At 42.1% G+C, this 21,612-nt stretch overlaps 1 protein-coding gene across 2 annotated transcripts in view; it reads right to left on the bottom strand.

Moving 5' to 3' along the window:
• Window positions 1-2,269: 2,269 nt before the first annotated feature.
• Window positions 2,270-21,612, bottom strand: part of jmjd6 (jumonji domain containing 6, arginine demethylase and lysine hydroxylase) — a 38,254-nt gene continuing 18,911 nt past the window's right edge. For both annotated transcript variants that reach the window (XM_072483335.1, XM_072483336.1), the window contains exons 5-6: window positions 19,839-19,977; window positions 2,270-2,799 (exon numbers count right to left, since the gene is read on the bottom strand). In XM_072483335.1, the coding sequence (XP_072339436.1) occupies window positions 2,668-2,799; window positions 19,839-19,977 (271 nt within the window). In that variant the 3' untranslated portion in view covers window positions 2,270-2,667. The remainder of the gene's footprint in view (window positions 2,800-19,838; window positions 19,978-21,612) is intronic.

The following is a 21,612-nucleotide window of genomic DNA, read 5'->3' as shown; positions in this document are numbered from 1 at the left end:
ACGATGCCAAGCTTGTAAACATATGTCCTGCATTATATCTTCCCCACAAGACACGGAATCTATTTCAGAATTGAAGGAAAACACATACAGGAACTCTGCAATTTAACCAAAGAAAAACCCACACCCAATCACCAGGAGTTACTGTAAAAACAAACAGCCTTTCAATAAGATGGATGCGTCTTCCAGATCTGCAATCAGTGATTGGTGTCTGACTACCATGAGATTTGGGTGTTATGTTTATTGTCATTTGCTTTGGAACTGTCGACAGTTCTGAGGATCTGCATTTCAGAAACATTTTCAATCTCAGGAGGGTTGCTTATATGTGGTTCATTAGCATAAACCATGTTAGACCTGATGCCATGCAATTTTAAGGGACCTGGGGACAACATTGAGGAGACTCCGAGCTACTCCCTTCAGACTGTACACCACTGTGCCACCTTTGAGGGGTCTGTCCAGCCAGTAGGGCAGGATAACCCAGGATAGTGATGGAGCAGTTTGGGATGTTGGCTGAAAGATATCATTCTGTGAGTACGACTACATCAGTGTGTTGCTTGACCAGTCGATGGGACAGTTTTCCCAACATAGGTGTAAGTGAGGAAGACTGGGCTTGGTGTGCCTTTGTCAGTTTCAGTGCCTCCATCAATACTAGATGCGTTATCTGTTTTAATTCTTATTAGACTTGACAGTGGACTGCTAGGTTGTTTCAGGGAGCAGTTAAGAGTCAGTCGCATTGCAGTGGATCTAGAGGACATGGTAGGCCAAATCAACTAAGTATGGAAGACTTTTGCTGCCTCACAGCACCAAGCACCAATTCCAACCTTGGGTGACTGTCTGTGTGGAGTTTGCACATTCTCCTCGTGTCTGCGTGGGTTTCCTCCGGGTGCTACAGTTTCCTCCCACAGTCCAAAGATGTGCAAGTTAGGTGGATTGGTCATGCTAAATTGCCCCATAATGCCCAAAGGTTAGATGGGGTTATGGAGTTGCAGGGATAGGGTGGGGGATGGGGGAACGAGGTAGGGTGCTCTTTCAGAGGGTTGGTGTAGACTCGAAAGGCCGAATAGCCTCCTTCTGCACGGTAGGAATTTTGATTTCCTTCCCTAAAAGCTGTCAGCGAACCAAATGGATGTTAATAGAATTCGGTGGTTTCTTAGTCACCATTGTTGGTGTTAACTTTTTACTCCAGATTTATTTAACTGAATTTAACTTCTCCAGCTTCTATAGTGCGATTTGACTCGTGTCTCGTATCATTAGTCACAGCTTCAATTATTAGTTCAGATAACTACTATGCTGCTGTATGTCTACCGTTTGCCTTAATGGCTGTGGTCATTGGGAAATCTAGAACCCCCCAATTTAATACTTAATTTCTGTTTGGGAACTTGCAAAATGCCAGCCAATCACCTCTAAAGGAGAGCAGCTCATCCAAGACTATTCAAACAGACCATTATAGAAGCTACCAAAATAAAATTTAGATATAATTCCCAACTGAACTTGAATGAGACATTTCCATTTATTGGTTATTCATTATTTTTATGAAACACTAAAAGACAATCTTTTTAAAAAATTTAAAATCTAAGGAGAATAATTAAATTATCCCAGCTGTATATAATGGGCACACCTCTTCTGGTTATAAAATATCAGAAAATGTTGGATAAGAATAAATACAATTTGAATAGTAAGCATAGACCAAGAATAAATTTAGTTTGAATCCTGAATTGACTCAGTGTAAGAAAAACACATTTATATAGTGCTTTTCATGACCAGCAGACATGAATACCCAAAGCAATTTACAACAAATTAATTATTTTGAAAAGTAGACACTTGACAACCAATTTCACAAAAAACGTCCACATTGTGATAATGGCCAGATCATTTGTTTTTGTGTTGTTGATTGAGGGATAAACATTGGCCGGAAACTGGGCATAACTTCCCTTCTCTTCGAAATAGTGCCACTGGATCTTTTACCTTCATCTGAAGGTAGATTGGTCTTGGTTTAATATCTCATCTGAAAGACAGCCTATCCACACTGCAGCACTCCCTCAGCACTGCAGTATTGTCAGCGTTGACCTTTGTGCTCAAGTTCTGGAGTAGAATTTGAACCTAAACCTTGTGGCTCAGAGGCGAGAATGCTATCAACTGAGCCATCATAGACACAGTTGCAGCAAAGGTGGAAATTGTGTTAAATCTGGCTTTTGAAAGACCTTTGAATCAAGTTATATGCAAAATGTAGCAACAGTATTTTATAAATTGATAACTTCCATATAAAACAGGCTTATTCAGTGTTCAACTTTATTTAGTTCAAGCAGACTTGAACAGAAATATTGATCAACAGTTACAAAGAGTATTGATGTCTGGACCATCAACACTGACCAATAACTTGTGTTCAGCTCAGTATTATTGTTAATTTAAGGAGGAGTTTATAAAAATATCTTTCCAACACCAGATAATTTGAACTAAAAAAAATCAATTATTTCACATTATATGTTCTTAAATGGCTATCCATGACAGGTTTCTGTTTGGATTTACAATTACTACTAAGGAGGTAAATAAAAAATATCTACTGGCAACTGAAATATTTCAGTTTAAAATGGAGTTATTGTTCGTCTTCTACTGCAGCTTTATTTTTAATTTATTTTACGATGCAATGCTGATATCTTCCAGTGCTTCTTGTCACCTGGATGAGCTGCGTTCTTTGCTCACACAGTCATCACGAGATTGAGAACTGCCATCTTCCATCAGGCTGCAGGTTCTTCTTTTCTTCCTTCTGTGCATCATTCCATCGCCTTCAGCACCAGAGTCACACTAATGTTGAAACAAATAAAATGAAAGTAAATGAAATAAAGTGATCATAAAAAGTAAATGAACAACTTGCATTTAATAAAGTGCTATCAAATAAGCTTTGACTCCAAGCCACGTAAGGAAACGTTAAGACAGCTGGCCACAAGCTTGGTCAAATAGGTATATTTTAACCAGCGTCAGAGGAAAGCGAGGTGGTGAGGTTTCTGGAGGGAATTCTGCAACTTAGGGCCCTGGCAGCTGAAGGCACAACTGCTAATTGTGGGTGATGCAAATCAGAAATGTTCAAGAGATCAGAATTGGTGACGCGCACTGATCTCAAGCCGTTGTAAGTTTGCACAAGTTTGGAGGAGACCACAGACATAAAGAGGGTTGAGGCCATGGAGGCATTTGAAATCATATCTTAGAATTTAAAATGCAGAAGGGGGCCATTCGACCCATCAAATCTGCACCGGTCCTTGGAAAGAGCACCCTTCTTAAGCCCACGTCTTCACCCAATCCTCGTAACCCAGGAACCCCACCTGATCTCTTGGGCAGTATGACGGGCAATTTAGCGAGGCCAACCCACCTAAATCAGCAACGAGAATTTTAAAACTGAAATGTTTCTTAACTGGGAACCAATGCAGCTCAGCGAGCAAAGGAGAGATGGGTGAATGGGATCAGGTGGAAGTGAGGACACAGCCAGCGGAGTATTGAGTGACCTCAGGTTTGCAGAAGATAGAATTAGGGAAGTCAGCCAGAAGTGAGTTGGAATAGTCAAGTTTAGAGGTAACAAAATCATGGATGAGAGTTCAATATTATCAATACACACTTCCAGAAACCTGTAGTCAAAAGTTTTTGATGCTAAGGGTGTGGAAAAATATCTAATAAACGGGGCAAACCATGAGATGCCCCAGCTCCAGCAAATGTTGGACCATAGTAACTTACTGGATGTAAGAATTAACTGGAGTCCCAGTGTTATAGGGTGGGCTCCTACATTCAAATATTGAGGTACCTGCTTTGGCTGAATGCATATGTGCAGATATAAATGATATAGTTACATGTATTGTTCTATGGCAAGTATGGTGGTGCAATGTCAGTCTTGGAAAAGAATTGTTGTTTTAAGGACTGCACTACCATTTGAATTGCATTCCTGAAGTATTACCAGAGGATAGCAATCCTTAATAAAAAATCAGGAAACTCATTTAAATTCAGGAAGATTGAAATGGAAAGGAAAAACTGGGAGAAAAATGTAAACCTTAAGGCATACCAGAAATGACACAAATGAAAAACAAACCCAATGTAAGTAAGTTGTTGAAAACAAAACCAGACCAAAGCGGCGAAGTAAGAATGGCAATTCATTAGAAATAAGCAAATGTTTTAAAAGACTTAAGGATTCGAGAAAGAAGGGGGATTGTGAAAATATGCAAACGATTAAAGAGAATTGGATGAAAGATATGGCACTGAATATTGTCAGGGTTTGTTTGAGACAGGTTTACAATAGACATGGAATTTCAAAATGAGAACTGAGATACCAAAGAGAAAATACAGCCAATATAGTTTCTCACTATATAATAATAATCCTTATTATTGTCACAAGTAGGCTTACATTAACACTGCAATGTACCTGTTCGGGTACACAGAGGGAGAATTCAGAATGTCCAATTCACCTAACAAGCACATCTGTCGGGTCTCGTGGGAGGAAACCGGAGCATTCGGAGGAAACCCACGCAGACACGGGGAGAACGTGCAGACTTAATCGAAGCAGGAATCGAACCCGAGACCCTGAGGCTGTGAAGCAACATTACTAACCACTGTGCTACCGTACTACCCAATATAACTGGTAGCAAATTGTTTATCAGTTCCGCAGGAGTAAGTGGTGCATCAAAATTCATTTTGTAGAAGTTGCAAAAAGAAAACAAAACTGGATCACACAAGTATTCAAATAGCAACAGGTTTATCTAAGTGTATTTAAAGGAATGAGGTTTAATAGTCGTCAGTGTTCGTGGAAAGCACTTGCCAATCAAGGCAGTAATTTAAATTCATTATGGGTTTATAAATGTGGTTGCATGATGACCAAACTTAGAAACTAAATATGTCAGGGTACTTGGGTGTTTTCGAAAGGCAAAATGAAATGGTAAAGGAGGAGGAGGGAGGGAGTAGTCCTGGTAAAAATGATTCAAGGACAGTAACTAGGAAGGATCATAGTTCGGAAGAGCAGAAAGATTGGATAGATACAAAAAATAACAAGGGCCAGAAAATAGTGGTGGGAGTAGTTCAAAGGCCTCATAACAATAGCTATAATATCCGACTGAATAATAATCCCCAAAATGGCTTTAGAAATAAGAGGAAACGGGGACTTCCGGTGACGGCGGGCAGGAGGCAGAGGGCTCTTTGGGGTGTAGGTGGATATGGGGAAGGAACCGAGGTTGGGAGGAGGGGTTTTACAAGAGGCAGTGGACGGGAGGAGCTGGAGACTTAGAGGGGGGGGTACAACTGTTGGGTATCATGTACGGTACTCTTTCAGACGCCGGATGGCGTTGAGTGTAGGGGGGGAGTGGACTCTATAGGTCAATGGTGACCATGGGCGGTCCCGGACTCCTTTTTCTTTTTCTCCTTTGTTTTTTGTTTCCACCGTGGGAGGGTTTGGTTTATTGGATGCATATATTGACAGGTGAGCCGTTGTTTGGGGTGGTGGGAGGATGGGATCATTGGTATTGTTAAGGGGATTGATTTTGTATTTGTTACCATTTACTGTTTGTGGGTGGGGTGTAAATTTTTGAAGGAAAATGTGAAAATGTAGAATAAAAAAATATTTTTAAAAAAAAGAAATAAGAGGAAATTGTAACAAGGTTAACCATGGGCAGCTTTAATTTTCATATATATTGAACAAATCAAATCAACAAAATTGCAGTAATTTGGAGGATGAGTTCATGGAATGCATTTGAGACCATTCCCTACAATCAATCAGGGAAGATGCTATTTTAGTAAGTGTTTTGTGTAATGAGCAGGATTAATTTGGAATCTTAGTCTGGGACAGAGTGAGCATATAATACAATTTCACATTAAGTTTGAGAGTGATGTACATAAGTCTGAAATTGGAGTACTGAGCTTAAAGAAAGTCAAGTAAGTAGGTATGAGTTGGTTAAATTGGATTGGGAAATTAAATTAAAATGTGGGCAGTAGATGAGCAATGGTGAACATTTAAATAAATATGTTATAATTCTCCATGAATCTACATCCACTAGGAAGCAAAAACTCAAATGGAAAAGTAATCTATGTGTGGCTAACTAATGTGGTTAAGAAGAGACTGATAATACATCCAAGAGTAGTAAAATGTGAGGGTTGGGAGAGTTTAAGATACCAACAAAGGATGATGAAAACAATAAATAGATGGAGAAAATAGAATGAGTAAGCATTTTTAAAATTTAAAGTACCCAATTTTTTTTTCATTTAAGGGGCAATTTAGTGTGGCCAATCCACCTACCATGCACATCTTTGGGTTGTGGGGGTGGGACTCACGCAGACACGGGAAGAATGTGCAAACTTCACATGGACAGTGACCCGGGACTGGGATCGAACCCTGGTCTTTGGCACCGTGTGGTAGCAGTGCTAACCACTGCGCCACCGTGCCGCCCCAAATGAAAGTAAACTAGATAAAAATATGAAAACAGATTATAAAAACTGTCTACAAGTATGGAAGAAGGAAGAGAATAGGGCGAATAAAGGTGGATTCCTTAGAGGCTGAGACAGGAAAAAAAGTAATAGGGAATAAGTAAACATCAGAGTCTTTGGGAAATGTCAGAGACCTCAACCAAATATTTTGTGTCTGCCTTCAAAGTTAAAAAAAACACCAAAAACAAACCGGAAATATGGGGAAACGTGGGTCTGAATGGAAGTGAGGAAATAATTCATTCACATTCGTAAAGAAAAAGTAATTGGAGAAATTAATGGAACAGAAAGCCAATAAATCCCCTGGTTTTGATCTGCGTCCAAAGGTTCTAAAAACGATAAGCTGCAGAGTCAGTGAATGCACTGATCAAGATCTTGTAGAATTCCCCAGATTCTGGAATGGTCCCAGTGGAGAGTGGAAGGCAGCAATGTAACATAGTTATTCAAGAAAGGGGAACAGAAGAAACAAAGAACTGCAGCTTGTTTAGCCTGACATCAGTTATTCACAAAATTCTGGAATCCATTATTAAGGAAGTGTTAACGGGGCTCTTAGGAAACCAAGGTGCAAGTAGACAGAACCAACATAGTTTTATAAAAGGAAAACTATTTTTGACAATGATATTTGAGCTTTTGGAGGATGTAACTAGTAAAACAGATAGAGATACCAGTGAATATTGTATATTTGGATTTTCATTTGACAAGGTGTCAGATATAAGGATGCTGCACAAACAAAGGTATAGCCAGTTAAAATGGCTAACTCCCGATTTAGAATGGCCAACCCCGATTTAAAATGGCGAACGGAAAAGGCTGATGGGAAAATCAGCCAACAGGACTCAAACAAGCAGCTGCAGGTAAAATTGTGTATTCGCCTCTGGGGAGGCCAGACAAAATCGATACCTGCAGCCATCAGCATAACAACACACCAGCCATCTGAATATTAATTAGCAATCCCCGGGAACAATGTGCAACAAATTAGACACACAAAGCCAACCCAGACTTTTCGGCGCCAGCAGGAGCCTACATAAAGAGAGGTGAACGACCACCCCAAAACCGCCCATCGATCAAGGAATCGCTCCAGCATTGGAGAATATCGAACCAAGTGATTGGGACAAAGTCCAATCACTTGGAACCAGGTACAGGGTCCGCCCTGAAAGGCGGGAAGCCCCTGGGGACTATAAGAATAGAGTCCAAGTTCAAATCGACCCTTCTTCATCCTTCCGCACCCTTCGAGACCCTTCTGCTGACCTTCTGCAACAACCGCTCAAATCGTAAGTCTTACTTCAACACTCGCTATGAGATAGGCGCTCCTAGCTATCGACCTGTACCAGCTTCGAATCCCGCAGGCTCAGAACCCATACGAAAGGCCATTTGTTTCCCTGGCCTGGTGGGCCATTCCCAAAGTTAAGTATTGGCCTGTTAGTTGTAGGAAGTAGCTTAGAAGTAGAATTAATGTATAAGTATTGATTACTGTATATAATAAATGTGCGTTGATTTAACTCTTACTAAGCGGTGTGTTGGATTATTGATCATTACTCGGACTTGAACCACGTGGCGGTATCAGAAAGATACCTGGCGACTCAAGAGTAAAGGTGATAGAACAAGAGCAATTAAACTAAGGCTAAAAGAAGCATCAACGGTCTCATAATTTTTACAGTAATACACCGGATTGGAAAGAAAATTGGTTAAAGAACAGAGAATAGGAATAAGTGGGTCATTTTCAGGTTGGCAAGCTGTGACTAGTGGCGTGATTCAAGATTTACGCAAAGAGTAGTGAGGCCGTGGAATGCCCTACCTGCAACAGTAGTGAACTCGCCAACATTGAGGGCATTTAAAAGTTTATTGGATAAACATATGGATGATAATGGCATAGAGTAGGTTAGATGGCTTTTGTTTCGGTGCAACATCGTGGGCCGAAGGGCCTGTACTGCGCTGTATCGTTCTATGTTCTATCAGAACTGGAGCTTCAACTAGAGATCCCCCATTTAAAACATGTTCTGATCGCGCACTTCCATTTTAGCTTGGTTTGTAAATTAGGTTCCACGAATAGTGCTGCTGCCATTTTGGTTTTAGTGCAATTAATGCGCATACTTAGTCTCATTTTAAAACACAGTTACTTTGCTTGCTACTGTCCTAATCCTTCCGCTCACCGCTCCCTTCTTCTGACCCGCTCACTTCCTCCCACTTGTCACCACACTTGCTGACCTTTTTCCAACCCCTCGTGGCAAGTAAAGGTTGGGAGAGGGTCAGTGAGAGGTGGGGAATGTGTAAGTGAGAAGAAAGGAGTTGGCTGGTGAGAGACAGCAAGGGGAAACAGTGGGTGTTTGAGAGAGGGAAGTGGTGAATGGAAGGGTTGGGTGAAGGAGACAGCAAGTGGGAGTGGAATGGAAGGAGCGGAAAGAGGCAAGCGGGAGGTCGGAGGGAGGGGAAGCGGTGAGCGGGAGGGTCGATGGAGGGAAGAGAGAGGGCCATCAGAGGCAACAAACAGGAAACGTGGAAAGCGGGAGTTAGGTTATTAAGAGTTTGTCAGTTATATAGGTAGAGGATTTTGGGGGCAGTTTGGTTCAAGACAGCCGATAGGTTTATAATGTAAAAATACACGTCAGGAACATAACCTACTCTTATTAAACGTTTCCTTATAAGAAAATGATTTTGCTTTTTAGGAGCACATTAAGAGTGCTAAATGGGGGGCAGGTTCGACACCAAGATGTTGTTTCCCCTGGCTGGGGAGTCTAGAACTCAGGGTATGAGAATAAATGGATGGTTATTTTGGACAGAGATAAAGAGGAATTTCTTCTTTCAGGATTCTCCTGAAAACCTACCTTCATCTGATTCATTATCCCTTCCTGTGGCTCAGTGTCCAATTTTATTTGGTACCACTTTGGTAAAATGCCATAGGATGTTTTACTATGTCAAAAGTTCTATATAAATACAAATTGTTGTTGATGCAGACTACAGAGTTCAAGGGCCGGAATACCAGTGCACACTACCAAATGTAGGTTGCTGCCCTTAGGGCAAGGTTCTGGATCCACGGAGTTGTTGAAAATCAAAAGGGGTACAAGACAGCATAGACAGAGAGAAACAGTTCCCATTGGTAAAAGGCCAGTTAAAAACCACAGGGCACCAATTTAAGGTGAATGGCAAAAGAACCAGACCAAAATTGCATACAGCATTTCCATTGTGATCTCATCAAAATCCTGTCCAACTGCAGCATTACTCACGGTTTCTTCGTCTAATTTGTTAATATAAACTGTAAATAGCTGAGGCCCAGGCACTGATTCTACTGGCACTCCACTGCCTGAAAACATGAAAAAACTCCATGTATGCCCATCTCTGCTTTCTGTTAACCAATCCTCTACCCACGCTGAAATACTACCCTCAGCTCCATGAGCTGTTATCTTTCCTATTAACCTTTTGTGTGGAATTTTACTGAATGCCTTTTGGAGATCCAAGTACAGTGTATCTTCTGGTTCCCCTTTATGTATCCTACTATTTATATCATCATAAATCTCAAATAAATTTGTCAAACAGGATTTCCCCTCAGTAAAACCATATTGAGTTGTTCTAATCATACTGTGCTTTTCCAACTGTCCTGTCAATTGTAAATCAAATCAACCATGATCTTATTGAATAGGTGAGCAGGCTCAAAGGGCCGAGTGGCCTACCCTTGCTCCTGATCATATGTTCGTCTATCATGGATTCCAGCATTTCCCTAGCAACTTAGGCTAACCGGTCTTTAGTTCACTGTTTTTTCTCTCCCTCCTTTCTTGTAAAGCAGTGTAACATTTGCCAATTACCAATCTAATGGGACTGTTCCTAAATCTACTGAATTTTGGAAAATCATAGTTAGCATATCCACGATCTCTGCAGATATCTTTTAGAAGCTTGGGTGTAGGCCAACTGGTCCCAGAGATTTGTTAGATTTTAGTCCCTCATGTTTTGTCAATACTTTTTCTCTGCTCATTAAAATTTTTTTTTTTCAAGTGCGCAATTCTTTTTTTTTCCAATTAAGGGGCAATTTAGTGTGGCCAGCCACCTACTCTGCACATCTTTGGGTTGTGGGGGTGAAACCCATGCAGACATGGGGAGAATGTGCAAACGCCACACAGACAGTGACCCGGGGCTGGGATTGAACCCGGGTCCTCAGCGCTGTAGGCAGCAGTGCTAACCACTGGGCCACCATGCCACCCCCAATATTTGTAAAACCATGCTACGTGAATAGAGGCAGCATCAATAGTTCCAAAACATAATTTTTCATTTTACTATGTGTCGGATACCCTATAAATATTTACACATTCCCATGGACTTCCTGTTAGTAACCCAAAGCAAAAATAGTTCTGACACAGGGGAAACTTATTGCATGTGGCAATATATGGCAACAGTTAATACATACAGAAAAAGGTACAAAACTCCTGACAGACAAAGATCTAATTACCTCAGAGACCACAGGTTATCTCATGGACCAGTTTGTAAATCTATATACCACGCCATAGAGGCAGTGGTCTAGTGGTAATGTCACTGGACTAGCAATCCAGAGGCCCAGAGTAAAGGCCAGATTAAGTAACGTCCCAGAAATAGCTGTAAATCAAGAAATGGAGGGAGAAATTCCAGAAAATTACAATCACCATGGCAGAATTGTTGGCAGTGTGGGCTGAGCCAGGTCCTGATGGTCTCCATCCTAGGTTCTTTAAAAAAGTGGCGAATGAGATAGTGATGCATTTGTTTGTTTTCCAAAATTCTGTTGATTTGGGGATGGTCCATTAGATTGGAAAATAACGAATGTAACTCCTTTTCAAAATAGGAGTGAGACAGAAAGCAGAACAAAACAGGCCAGTTAGCTTATATCTGTCAGGAAAAAGTTTTTTAAAAAGGAGCACATTATCTAAATGGTGAGAGATTGCAGAGCTCCGAGGTGCAGAGGAATCTGGGTCTCCCAGTGCATGAATCACAAAAGATTAGTATGCAGGTAATTAGGAAAGCTAATAGAATATTATCATTTCTTGCGAGGGGAATTGAATACAAAAGTAAGAAGGTGAAACAGGTTTGGTGAGGCCACATCTGGAATACTGCATATATTGGTATCCTTATTTAAGGAAGGAAGTAAATACGTTGAAAGCATTTCAGAAGATTTACTAAACTAACACCTGAAATGTACTCTTATGTCCTCTTATGAGGAAATGCTGGAAAAGATAGACTTTTATTCGCTGGAGCTTAGAAGAGTAAGAGGCAACTTGATTGAAACATATAAGATCCTGAGGCATCTTGACAGGGTAGATGTAGAGAGGATGTTTCCTTTTGTGGGTGAATCTAGTACCAGGTCACCCACCCATTTGGGGCAGAGATGAGGATGACTTTTTTTTCTCTCAGTCTTTGGGACTCTGCCTCAAAAGGTGGTGCAAGCAGAGTTTGAATTTCTTTAAGCAGAGGTAGATAGATTCTTGATAAACAAGGAGGTGAAAGATTATCAGGGTAGATGGTAAAGTGGAATTGGTCACAATCAGATCAACCATGATCTTGTTGCATGGCAGAGCAAACTCAAAGGGTCAAGTGGTCTACTCCTGTTGCTAATTTGTATTTTTGTATGACAGCATGGACGGGGTAGGCAGCACATCAGTTTATAAGATAAGACTGAAGCATTTATTGTAAGCCTACTTGTGACAATAAAGATTATTAATTAACCTGGCTCACAAAATGGTCAAAAGAGCTGAACTCAAGAGTTGAAGTGAGAGTGACTGCCCTTGACATCAAGGTAGCATTTGACGGAGTAGGGCATCAAGGAGCCCTAGCAGTTAAGAGTAATTGGGAATAAGGGGGAAAACATACCACTGGCCTGTCATATCTAGTCCCAAGATATCATTGCAGGAGTTCCTCAGGAATTCAAATTGAAGACACATTCATGGCAACTGCTCATGTATTAAGCTCAGTCAGCTTTCTGATCCATGATGCAGCCTTTTAGCATTTCAGAAAACAAAATTAATTATTTTACAAGGGTCAGAGGTTAAATAAATGGACCAATTACATTAATAATTTACTTTTGAAATCACAAGTTATAAATGGGACTGGAGGCCGTCAGAACTGATCAGCTATTACTTTCCCTTACTGTTGGTTTCCCCCAAACTTCAGGCAGAATAAATTAGGACTGTTTCCTTTTTTTCATAAAGTTAGAATACCCAATTCATTTTTTTCCCCCATGAAAGGGCAATTTAGTGTGGCCAATCCATCTACCCTGCACATCTTTGGGTTGTGGGGGGCAAAACCCATGCAAACATGGGGAGAATGTGCAAACTCCATAAGTACAGTGACCCAGATCACGGATCGAACCCGGGACCTCGGCGCCGTGAGGCAGCAGGGCTAACTCACTGCGCCACCGTGCTGCCCGAATTAGGACTATTTCTGATTGATACAGTTACAGGGTCTGTTTAAAAAAAAAAATGTATTCCAAAGGAATTATATATAACCACTAACTTGCTAAACTGCAGTTTAAAAAAAAACTTGTTTTTCTCAAAATAACTTTTTGTGACATCCTTGCTGCTATCTTAAGTGACGTTTTATTTGGTCAGAACTGGCTGCAGCTCTTTTTTTGAGATGTGAGATAAACAACAAGGTAACAAGCAACTGTTTCAGTCTTAAATGTGTTTCAGCTGTTTGCCTTGCAGATGATTTGCACTTCCTGTTGCTACTTTCTTGACCTTCCCCTCCATATACTTTTGCTTCATTTACATTTTCCGCTGTGCCTAGAGAGATTTCTGGAAAGAATAAGACTACATCGTTGTTCATTTTTTCTGGTCCCGTCTCTCCATTTCTTTACGGTCCAGAACAAATGTTAAGAAAAGGAAGCAAAAGAAAAAAATGTGGAAAGATCCAAACCAGAATAAAAAGTGAAATATCAAATAAAAGCAGATATGCTGTAAATACGGACTTCAGATGCCGACTGGTAGGAGTAGGACTCTCAGAAGGTAGCTCCCACTATGGTCTTTGACTTTTGAACTTTTAAAATCCGGTTCCTGGGGATTTTGGTTACTAAAACCGGCCCATCATATGGGATAAGGAGTTTGTCGGCGAACATGTGTCGAAATAACGAAGAAGGTCGGTGACACGAAGATTACAGGGAATAATCCTTCAACAAAGTCAGAAAACCCGCAAAGCTCAGCAGGAGGGAAGGCAGCGGTCCTGGCCTTGGGTGTGGCTGCTCATATCACGGTGGAAATGCTGACTGAAGTGATGGCGCAGGAGTCTGAAACACAGTTTGCGAAGCATTTTGAGGTTCAAGGCAGAGTGATGATGGAGACCTTTAAGTGGTCAATTGAGGAGGCACTTGGCCTGAGCTGGGAGAAGCTGGAATAAACCTTGAAGGCGGTGAAGGAGGATGGAGAGGTGCTGGAAGGGTGTGGAGGCAGCCTTTACACCGCATGGTGATCGAATCACCTCATTGGAAGCTGGGATGTTGAAAACAAGACTCTAGAGAGCAAAAGTGGATGACTTGGAGAACAGGTTGAGGAGACAGAATCGTGGGGTTGCCGGAGGGGGTGGAGGGCCTGATGTTGTAGCCACGTAAAATGGCTGCGTTCCGATTAATCTGGCCAAAACCCAGTTTAAAATGGCTAACCCGAAAGACTGCTGGGAAAAACAGCTGCAGACAGTATTGCATATTCGGCTCTGGGAAGTTAGCACAGATCGATACTCAGGGCTATCAACAGCCCATCAACCCAGGTATTTGCAGTTGCATTCAGGACTGTTTGCAGCCCATCTATTCAGACATCCACAGTTAAATCGGCTATCCCCGGGAACAATTGCAACATATTAGCAATTGAATACCGGGCCAGACCTGTCGGCGCCTGCAGTGGCCGAAACAAAGACAGGTGAGCGACCACCCCCCGATCGAGGAATCGCCTCACCATTGGACACATCGACCCCAGAGATTGGGGACAGATCCAATCACTTGGGACTCAGGGTCAAGGGCCGCCCCGGGAGGCGGGAAGCCCCTGGGCCCTATAAAAGTGAGGGTCCAAGTTCAGATCTCTCTCTCTCTCTCCTCTTCGCCTGCTCGAGACCTTCGCAAGAACAGCAACCGGCAACTGTAAGTTTGAATCCAGCGATCGCTATCCGGTAGAGACACCTAGCCACCGACCTGTAGCAGCCTTTTGAATCCCGCGGGCCAGATCTGATTGGACAAGCCATTCGTTTCCCTGACCTGGTGGGCTCTTCCTAAAGTTAAGTATTGGCCAGTAGTGATAGGTTTATTATATAGAAAGTAGTATTAGGGTATTAATATTGCTTGTTGTATATAATAAATGACCGTTGTTTTAATCCTTACTAAGCGGTGTGCTGTATTATTAATCATAACCTGAACTTGAACCATGTGGCGGTATCATAAAGATACCTGGCGACTCGTGAGCAAAGGTGACGTAATCAGAGCCAATAGACTAAGGTTAAAAAGAGCAACAATGTAGACTGAGTACTTTACTCAGGTGTTTGCCAAGCTTTTGTGGGGATGGGCGATTGTTCCCTCCAGAGTTGAATCGGGCCCACCAATTACTCCGGCAGAAGCCTCTGCCGAATGTGCCACCATGGGTGGTAATTATTGGAGTCCGCAGCTTCTAGAAGGAACAGGTTCTGCAATGGGCTAAAGTGAATTGGGATTCGATGTGAAAAGGAAGCATCATCAGGATATACCAAGATGTCAGAACGGAGTGAGGGGTGGCACGGTGGCGCAGTGGGTAGTACAGCTGCCTCATGGCACTGAGGACCCGGGATCAATTCCGGCCCCGGGTCACTGTCCGTGTGAAGTTTGCACATTCTCCCCATGACTGTGTGGGTCTCACCCCCACAACCCTAAGATGTGCAGGGTAGATTGATTGGCCACGCTAAATTTCCCCTTAATTTGAAAAATATAAAATTGGCTACTCTAAATTTATTTTAAAAAGGAAAGAAAAAATGAGAGAGAGGTGGTGGTGAAGTGGCGTGCGGCTTTTAATAAGGCAAAATCAGTGCTATTCCGGAGTGGAGTCAGGTTTGGAGTGGTGTACCGGGCGAGGCTGAGAGTGACTTTTGAGTCGGGAGAATACGTCGGAGGAGGCATGGACTTGGACTTAATTGAATGGATTCGATTGGGACCTTAATGGGGACAGTTGGGAGGTATCGGTTTGAGATGTGTTACAGTTTGTATCTGTTGTATGTTTGGGATTGAGGGGGCTAAAGTTGTCGGGGGTAGTGGTCAGGGGAACAGTCTGGGGAATACATGACTCCCGGTAGGGGTTTGTTGGGTTTTGGTTACTCTTCCGTAGCCGGGACGGGTGGCAGAGCATTGTTTTTCCTTGAGCATAGACCCTGGGCGCGATTCTCCAATCCCACACCGGTTGGGAGAATCGCCTGGGCCGCCGAAATTTCCGGGGACGCCGGTCCGACGCCCTCCCGCGATTCTCCCAAGCGGCGGGAACGGGCCAGTCGGGTTTCGCGGGCCGCAGAATCGCCGGAGATACCCAAAATGGCGATTCTCCGGCACCCCCGCGATTCTGAGGCCCGGATGGGCCGAGCGGCCAGGCCAAAACGGCGGGTTCCCCCCCGGCGGCGTCCACACCTGGTCGCTGCAGTCGTGAGCGGTGCGTGAACGCTGGGGGGGCGGCCTGCGGGGGGGGGGGGGATCCTGCACCGGGCTTCACCTGCAATGTGGGGTGGCCCGCGATCGGTGCCCACCGATCGTCGGGCCGTCCTCTCTGAAGGAGGACCTCCTTCCTTCCGCGGCCCCGCAAGATCCGTCCCCCATCTTCTTGCGGGGCGGATTTGGACAGGACGGCAACCACGCATGCGGGGGTTGGCGCCGGCCAACCCGCGCATGCGGTCCATTATGCGGCACCGGCCGCGTCATCTATTCGGCGCCGCTTTTACGCGGGCGACAAGGCCTGGCACGGTAGATGACGCGGCCCCGATACTGGCTCATTGTCAGGGCCTGAATGGGTCGGGACCGGGGCCGTTCCGCGCCGTCGTGAACCTCGACGGCGTTCACGACGGCGCGGCCACTTCGGCGTGGGGGTGGAGAATCCCGCCCCCTGGGTGGGGGGTTACCTTTGCTAGCTGTAAGTTTCAGCTAATGAATGGGAGAGCTGAGGGGAGTGGCTGCGGCTTCTTGGACCTGCTTGAGCAAGGTTCAGTGAGCCTAGCTTATTTGTTTGGGTTTTCAGGGTTATGGGGTTGGGGGAGGAGGGCTGGGGAGGGGAGGGATCTGACTGGGACTAAGGGATTTTCTTTGTCCCGTCTAAGGGACAAGGTTGGTGACTGGGCCTTTGTCTTCTATCTTTAGGAATTGGTCACAGTCAGTGGGTTTGGTGGGTTGATGTCTTGGGAGTGCTTATTCTTTCAAGGGTATGGAGTTTGTAAATAGTATTTTGTTTGGATTTGTTTGTTTTGTATTTTATAAAATGAAAACTTTTAACAAAAATATTTTTAAAAAACAGAAATGCTGCAAATACTCAGCAGGTCAGACAGCATCTATGGAGAGAAAAACAGAGTTAATGTTTTAGGTCAATGACCTTCCATTGCCACAGATGTTGCCTGATCTGCTGAGTATTTTCAGAATTTTCTGTTTTTATTTCTGATTTCAAGCATCTGCAATATTTTGCTTTTCGTCAAATGAAATGTTCTTCTGATACCAGTGCTATATCTTCAAATTTATGAACTAAAATCACTTGCTCACCCGATGCAACATTATCAGACACATTCCTGGGTCTTCTTGCAAATAAGTTTCCTTTATTTTATTCCTCCTATCCTATTATTTTGTGTTCATCTCCATTGCTGGATATATTTGAGGCATGGACAGGCATACTTATCTCTCAGAGAATCAAGGGCGGACAGGAAAGTGGAGTGGAAGCTGAAGATCAGCCATGATTGTAATGAATGGCAGAGCAGGTTCGACTTACCATACACTCTACTCCTGCTTCTCTTTCTTATCTATCTCTTAATACAAAACAAAATAGGCTTCCTGCATCCAACTGTTAACTTCCCTTTCTTAAATATAATTGCACATTAGGTTATCTCCATCATTACACAATACAACAGTGTCTTAGTGCCCTAAGCAGTGACTGTTTATATTTTGGGGGGCAGGTAGCTCTATTGTTGATCAAACTGAATGATGTTAATGTTGGGGAGTGCAAGCTCTGTGTCACAGTTCAAAACAAATATCATGTCCATCAGATGCGAAATGAAGACCGTTAACAATCTGTCCATATTCAATGTCAAAATCCACAAAGGCTGAAAAATTAATCAGGGGTTTCATAGAATTTACAGTGCCAAAGGAGGCCATTCGGCCCATCAAGTCTGCACCGGCCCTTGGAAAGAGCAGCCTACTTAAGTGCCTCCATCCTATCCCCGTAACCCAGTAACCCCACATAACCTTTTGGACACTAAGGGGTAATTCAGCATGGCCAATGATCTAACCTGCACATCTTTGGACAGTGGGAGGAAACCCTCGCACCTGGAGGAAACCCTCGCAGACACGGGGAGAAAGTGCAAACTCCACACAGACAGTAACCCGAGGCTGGAACTGAACGCGGGACCCTGGAGCTGCGAGGCAGCAGTGCCAACCACTGCGCCACCTGTTGCATCAGTGCTGGTTTTCTTCATTTGACTGCAGTTATTCTCCATCCTCACCACATCTCCTCTAAGATATTGGTTTCCCTATTCTGTTCATAATGAATTTTATATTTGAATATTTTACATGTTTTAGCCTCCCATTCCCTTACTCTTTTTTACTGCTACTTTGAGAAGGTTCTTTAATCTACTTACAACAACTTTGGCTGTGTATAGCTACTTTGTTCTAATCTCGCAAACATCCTTCAGTGCCAGTAGCAGGCCTCTCAAATATTTGAGCAGGGATCTGAGATTGTTGGTAATGCATAATTCAGAACTCCTGACATTTTAAATTTCATTCAGACCCTTCCACTTGTTTAGCATGTAAAGATATTTAACACGATGATGCTACAACATGTTAGCCAAAATGGCATCAGTCTTTTGTGGCTGTAAGCAGTTTATCCCTTTTATCATTAATTCTATTTTAATAGCTGTAAAAATTATTAGGCAATCTGAAGACTGTATATTATGGTCCTGTTAATATTAAGGTATATTTCTTTATTAATTTATTTAAAACAAGAACAAACCCCCATTTTTTAGGTACCCTGTTACATCTAAGACATAAATACTATTGATAAATGGAAAACGAGATACTGCAAATGCTTGAAATCTGAAATAAAAACACGAAATGCTGGAAAACAAGCAGGTCTGGCAGCATATCTGGAGAGAAAAACAGAGTTAACATTTTGAGTCCAATATGACTCTTCTTCGGAACAGGGGAGTGCTCGCCAGTTGATAAATTGAAGCCATCTAGGTTTCCACTTTATTCATGTTCTGTCAGGTAGGCATTCACTTAGTGTAGTTTTAATAACTGAACATTGTTCTATCAGTTCCAAACTCCCATGTATGATTTTTTAAAACCATATTATTCTTTCTTAATACGCCTGTAAGCCTAGGTCGATATATTTTGTCCTTCTTAGCCATGTTAGTTTGTTTGGTCGGCAATTCTTTGCCTTTATTCTTGGTTGTACATTTTTTCTAGAATTCGCCACACTTCAGGATTGAGGCAATTTGTTTACATCTTTAGGGATTATTTCTCAGGCAATTTATTTGTTGAAAACTTTCGACCAAGACCACCGCATGGCAATATTACAGTTTAGTTCAGGTTATAGCAGAGAATTCACTCTGTGTTTTAAAAAAAAGGCCCTTGATTCTTTTTAAATATCAGTTTGCTCCTCTGTAGAATGGTTATTTTGATGATCAGATACATTTGACTACTTAAAATTTTTTTTTTAGAGTAGCCAATTAATCCCCCCCCCCCCCCACCCCCCCAACCTAAGGGTCAATTTAGCGTGGCCAATCCACCTATCCTGCACATCTTAGGGTTGTGGGGGTGAGACCCACGCAGACACGGGAGAATGTGCAAACTCCACACGGTCAGTGACCCGGGGCTGGGATCGAAACCAGGTCCTCGGCGCCATGAGGCAGCAGTGCTAACCACTGCGCCATTGTGCCACCTTACATTTTACTACTTTTAATATAAGCAAGTATAATCCTCAGTAATAGGATCGGAGTAAGAATATATCATTACAATTTCAAATGAGATATACAGGATCATACAATATATTGCATTCTTACATAATGTTTTTATTTCAAGTCAACAAAACCTAATCTTCAGCCCCTAAGTTTGCTTTTGACTTTACGATTTGCAACTGATTGAAAATAGATTTACAATTTCTACAAATTCTTACAATTTCTACTGCTGGCACCATAAATAAAAGTAAGCAGGAGACATTTCACCCAGTTATTTGCAGGAAAAGAAAGTAAGTTACTACCTCTGAGTCAGAGTCTGAGGAACTAGAACTAGATGAACTGGAGGAATCACTTGAGCTGTCTGATGCAATACCCGTGGACTCCTGCAGGTCAACCAAATCTGCTGCTACAGCAAGTTCTGGGCGTTCTTGCTTCAGAATCCTGCAAAAATACAGAAACAGAAAATGTTTGATTCTTCTCAGCAAAGTAAACAAAGCACAATGGCCTAGAGTTTACAGTCAATGACAAAGGGATCATGTTCACCCCTGACCAGGATGGAAACTCACAACAAAGATCTAGTGATCTCCGTGGAGTGGATTTCACCATCCCATTCCCAATGTTAACTTATTCCGTTATCAGCGAGAATTTATTTTTGGTATCCATCAGCAGCGCTTTCAGTACACTAGCTAATCTGCCAATTACACCGAATAATTTTTAGACCACAAACCAGGAAGTAACAAGCCTTGCCTTATCACTTTATACAGTTTTACGGAAAGCGAAATGGGGTGGGGTGCTCTTTCAGAGCATCGGTGCAGACTCAATGCACTGAATGGCCTCATCTGCACTGTGGGGATTCTATGAATACAAAATTTATACTAAACTACCTCTGAATTTAAAGCTGCATATACTGCATTTCATAGCTGAAACTAGTTGTCGCAATGTACCTATCTCTGATTTAGTTTCATTTAACACCATTAAATCCCATATGAACTGAAGATTTCATCTTGCTGTAATTTATTTTAATATGAATTAATTCTACACTCCAGTTCAAAGAAAAGAGTTGATGTATTTGGTGCAATAGATTAAGGTATTCAACGTTATCCTGAGTCATAAAATCTGAGAACAGGGATAACTTCTCTGTGTCTGCAACTGATGCCACCAACACCCTACTTATTCTACATGGCACCCGTTTCCAGGGATCAATGAAGACATGCTAAGTGATTAAAGACCACAAACACCAAATTTTGTGTTCCATATTTATGAAAGGTGGTATTTATCTCGTTACATTTCTCCTTAAAACTTAGTCCTTAGAGTTCATCGCAATATGCTAAATGCTCAGCTCTTAATGTCAGCTGCACTATCAAGGGGCAAAGAAGTACCAAACAAAGGGACAATAACTTGGAGGAATGAGGCTCTCCAGAGCCATTTTTGTATTTTAAAGCAGGTTCAACAAAAGCACTTGTAGAGATCTTTAAGTGGAACAACATTTAAGTTATTAGTTTAAATGTAGCTGATTGAGAAATATATTTGTTAATTTCTAAGTTATCTGAATCAGACAGATATCAGTCTGTGTACAGGAAACTTCAGAATGCAAAGTAACAAAAGGTATTTATGTATCTTTCCACTTTCATATAATTATTCATTAGAATTTAATATACATACTTTTTTTTTAAAATGTATTCCTTGCTTTGTAAGTAGATTATTCAGATGCTGAATATAGAAATTATTTCACATAAATAACACTATGTGTATAAGCTGATGAAATATTCGGAAAATCAGTTTTCACCTAGCGTACCAAAAACAAAGCCAAAATACATGCTTTGACTTAGCTACTGATTTTTAACTCTTGTTAATTTGGAGAATCTGGCCACAAAATACTGCAAATGAATTACACAACTTAAAAGAGCCAAGTCACGTAAGCAACTCATGCAAAGGAGAATAATAGAATGAGCTATGTATTTTCCAAATGAAATGACAGGTGAACAACTTGGCCCCAAATCTCTTCCAGTATTGCTGTATAACTATCTTATTCCCGTTTCTTGATCCAAGAAGAATGTAATCTATTCCTTGTTCTAA

Source organism: Scyliorhinus torazame, chromosome 18, assembly GCF_047496885.1.
Source record: "Scyliorhinus torazame isolate Kashiwa2021f chromosome 18, sScyTor2.1, whole genome shotgun sequence".
Taxonomy (NCBI): domain Eukaryota; kingdom Metazoa; phylum Chordata; class Chondrichthyes; order Carcharhiniformes; family Scyliorhinidae; genus Scyliorhinus; species Scyliorhinus torazame.
Note: the sequence above shows the minus strand (reverse complement) of the source record. Positions and strands in the feature narration are given on the sequence as shown.